General features: G+C 46.2%; 1 protein-coding gene across 1 annotated transcript in view; it reads left to right on the top strand.

The window, feature by feature from the left end:
- LOC106533521 (metaxin-1) overlaps positions 1-1499 on the top strand; it is a gene marked incomplete in the record, with an annotated part of 9069 nt that extends 7570 nt beyond the window's left edge. Inside the window, 3 exon segments of the mRNA XM_014029862.1 lie at positions 382-458; positions 736-893; positions 987-1499. Of these exon segments, the coding sequence (XP_013885316.1) occupies positions 382-458; positions 736-893; positions 987-1201 (450 nt within the window).
- Between the last annotated feature and the right edge of the window lie 1306 nt (positions 1500-2805).

Here is a 2805-nt window from a genome sequence, read left to right as displayed (position 1 = left end):
GTGTTCAGGTTAAAGGTCACAGTGTTCAGGTTAAAGGTCACAGTGTTCAGGTTAAAGGTCACAGTGTTCAGGTTAAAGGTCACAGTGTTCAGGTTAAAGGTCACAGTGTTCAGGTCAAAGGTCACAGTGTTCAGGTCAAAGGTCACAGTGTTCAGTTCAGTGTTCATAATTTTATTTTTATAAATATTGGACCTGAGTAAAGGAGGTCCTCCAGATAACGAGGGAAACCAGAACCCTGAGGACCGGTATGGGTCCATCAGTCTGTCCGACAGAAATGTGTTGACTCTGGTCCAGATGGTCCAGCTGTCTCGCTCCTGTTTGGTTCTGGGACAGGTCTCTGGACTCTAGGGGGTAAAGATGTCACCTGTTGTGTGTTTGCAGCTGTTCCATGACGCTACAGAGTGCATGAACCTGCTGTCTCAACGCCTCGGCTCCCAGAAGTTCTTCTTTGGAGACTCGTAAGTTCATGAGCTCTAACATGTACCTGTCCAGGTGAGACCAGGACTTTATCAGTCCAGGTTTCTGTAATCTGGTCTGGATCATCGGTTCTACAGCCTGTTTTCTCTCAGCTTCCTGAAGTTTTATCCACCTATCCAAGAAACCTGAGCCAGGTTTCTACCTGATCCTCAGAGACCTGCTGAGTCAGCGTGTCCCCCGTCCTCCTGGTCCAGCTCAGAAACACTACATGTTCTGGTTTCAGCTTCAGGCAGAATCAAACCTTTGTCTCCTCTGCAGGCCTTCGTCTCTCGATGCTTACGTGTTCGGCCACCTGGCGCCGGTGCTCAGGTGTAAACTTCCCAACGGAAAGCTGCAGCAGCACCTGAAGACCCTGAAGAACCTGACGGACTTCTGCTCCAACATCCTGCTGCTCTACTTCCCCAGAGACGTCCGAGGTGAGGACGCCTTCTGTCCCTGCAGTGACCTTCAAAATAAGAGTCTGAAGGTGTTACAGACCATAGATAAATGTTTGAGTTTTGATTTGACAGACAGCGGCGGTCCGAAGGCGGCGCCGCAGCCCGACGACGCCGACTTCAACGACGTCCCCGACAAACGCAGGAAGCAGCTGCTGTCGGCGCTCGTGGCTCTGGGCGCCATGCTGACCTACGCTCTGGTGTCCGGCATGGTGCCCATCCTGCAGGGGACACTGGAGGAGCCGCCGGACCTGGAGCCCATCAGATACCAGGACCACGAGGAGGAATGAGGCGGCTGAGGGTCCGAGGAGGCGGCTGAGGGTCCGAGGACCCCTCAGGACTGATTTTAAATATCCATCAGATTCATCAGAAAACTGCTGAGTCATGAAACATGTTAAAACCTTTAAAATAATGTGAAGAGTCGACAGGAAGTGGAACAGGAAGTGGAACAGGAAGTGATCATTTATGATGTAACTTGATTTTCACTGAACTTTATTTTCTTTAAATGTTTTTTAAGTTAATTTTTGTTTTTTTAGTTTCTGTTTCAAACAGAACCTGAACAATAACAACAGATCTGTAAAACATCCAGTTTCTGTTTATCCTTCTCATCTCTAAGACAAGAGCAGGTTAACTACCAGAACCAGGCCAGAACCAGACCAGAACCAGGCCAGAACCAGACCAGAACCAGACTGGAATCAGACTGGAACCAGACCAGAACCAGACTGGAATCAGACCAGAACCAGACCAGAACCAGACCGGAACCAGACCAGAACCAGACTGGAATCAGACCAGAACCAGACCAGAACTGGGCCTTTCTGAAGAAGGAGAGCTCTACAAGAAAATTCCTACAGCAATAAAAAATGCTAATAAAAAGCAGAAAGTAGCAAAATGCTAGCTAAAATTCTTATAGTAGCAGAACTATGAGCTAAAACCAGCAAAACGTTACATTAATGTAGCAGATTTTTAGCTACAAGTAGCTGAAAGCTTCTAAAATGGGGCGGCTGTGTGGCGGAGTGGTTAGGGGAGTCGTCCTGGAACCAGAAGGTCGCTGGTTCAATCCCCCGTCCAGCCGTCTCAGTCGTTGTGTTCTTGGGCAAGACACTTCACCCACCTTGCCCACTGATGGTGGTCAGAGGGTCCGGTGGCGCCGATGCATGGCAGCCCCACCTCTGTCAGTGTGCCCCAGGGCAGCTGTGGCTACAGTGTAGTTTGCCATCATCAGTGTGTGAATGTGAGTGTGAATGGGTGAATGTCTGTTAGTGTAAAGCGCTTTGGGGTCCGGAGGGACTTGAAAAGCGCTCTATAAGTTCAGTACCATTTTTTTTTAAATTAGCTAAATGGCAGCTAAAAGGATCAGAACAGTAACAATTAGCTAATTAGTAGCTAAAAGCAGCAGAACTGTAACAAAGTAGCCAAATGGCAGCTAAAATCAACAGAACTGTTACAAGTAGGTAATTAGTAGCTAAAAGGAGCAGAACTGTAACTAAAAGTAGCTGAATTGCAGCTAAAATCAACAGAGCTGTTACAAGTAGCTAATTAGTAGCTAAAAGTAGCAGAGCTATAACTAAAAGTAGCTTAATGGCAGCTAGAATCAAAACTGTTACAAGTAGCTAAATGTAGCAAAACTATTACTAAAAGTAGCTGAATTGCAGCTAAAATCAGCAGAACTGTTACAAGTAGGTAATTAGTAGCTAAAAGGAGCAGAACTGTAACTAAAATTAGCTGAATGGCAGCTAAAAGCAGCAGAACTGTTACAAGTAGCTAAAAGTAGCAGAACTATAAAAGTAGCTGAATGGCAACTAAAATCAGAACTGTTACAAGTAGCTAATTAGCTAAAAGCAGCAGAACTAAAAGTAGCTGAATGCTTCTAAAAGTAGCTATACGGCAGCTAAAA

The sequence above is a fragment of the Austrofundulus limnaeus genome, unplaced genomic scaffold (assembly GCF_001266775.1).
Source record: "Austrofundulus limnaeus strain Quisiro unplaced genomic scaffold, Austrofundulus_limnaeus-1.0 Scaffold960, whole genome shotgun sequence".
NCBI lineage: Eukaryota > Metazoa > Chordata > Actinopteri > Cyprinodontiformes > Rivulidae > Austrofundulus > Austrofundulus limnaeus.
Note: the sequence above shows the minus strand (reverse complement) of the source record. Positions and strands in the feature narration are given on the sequence as shown.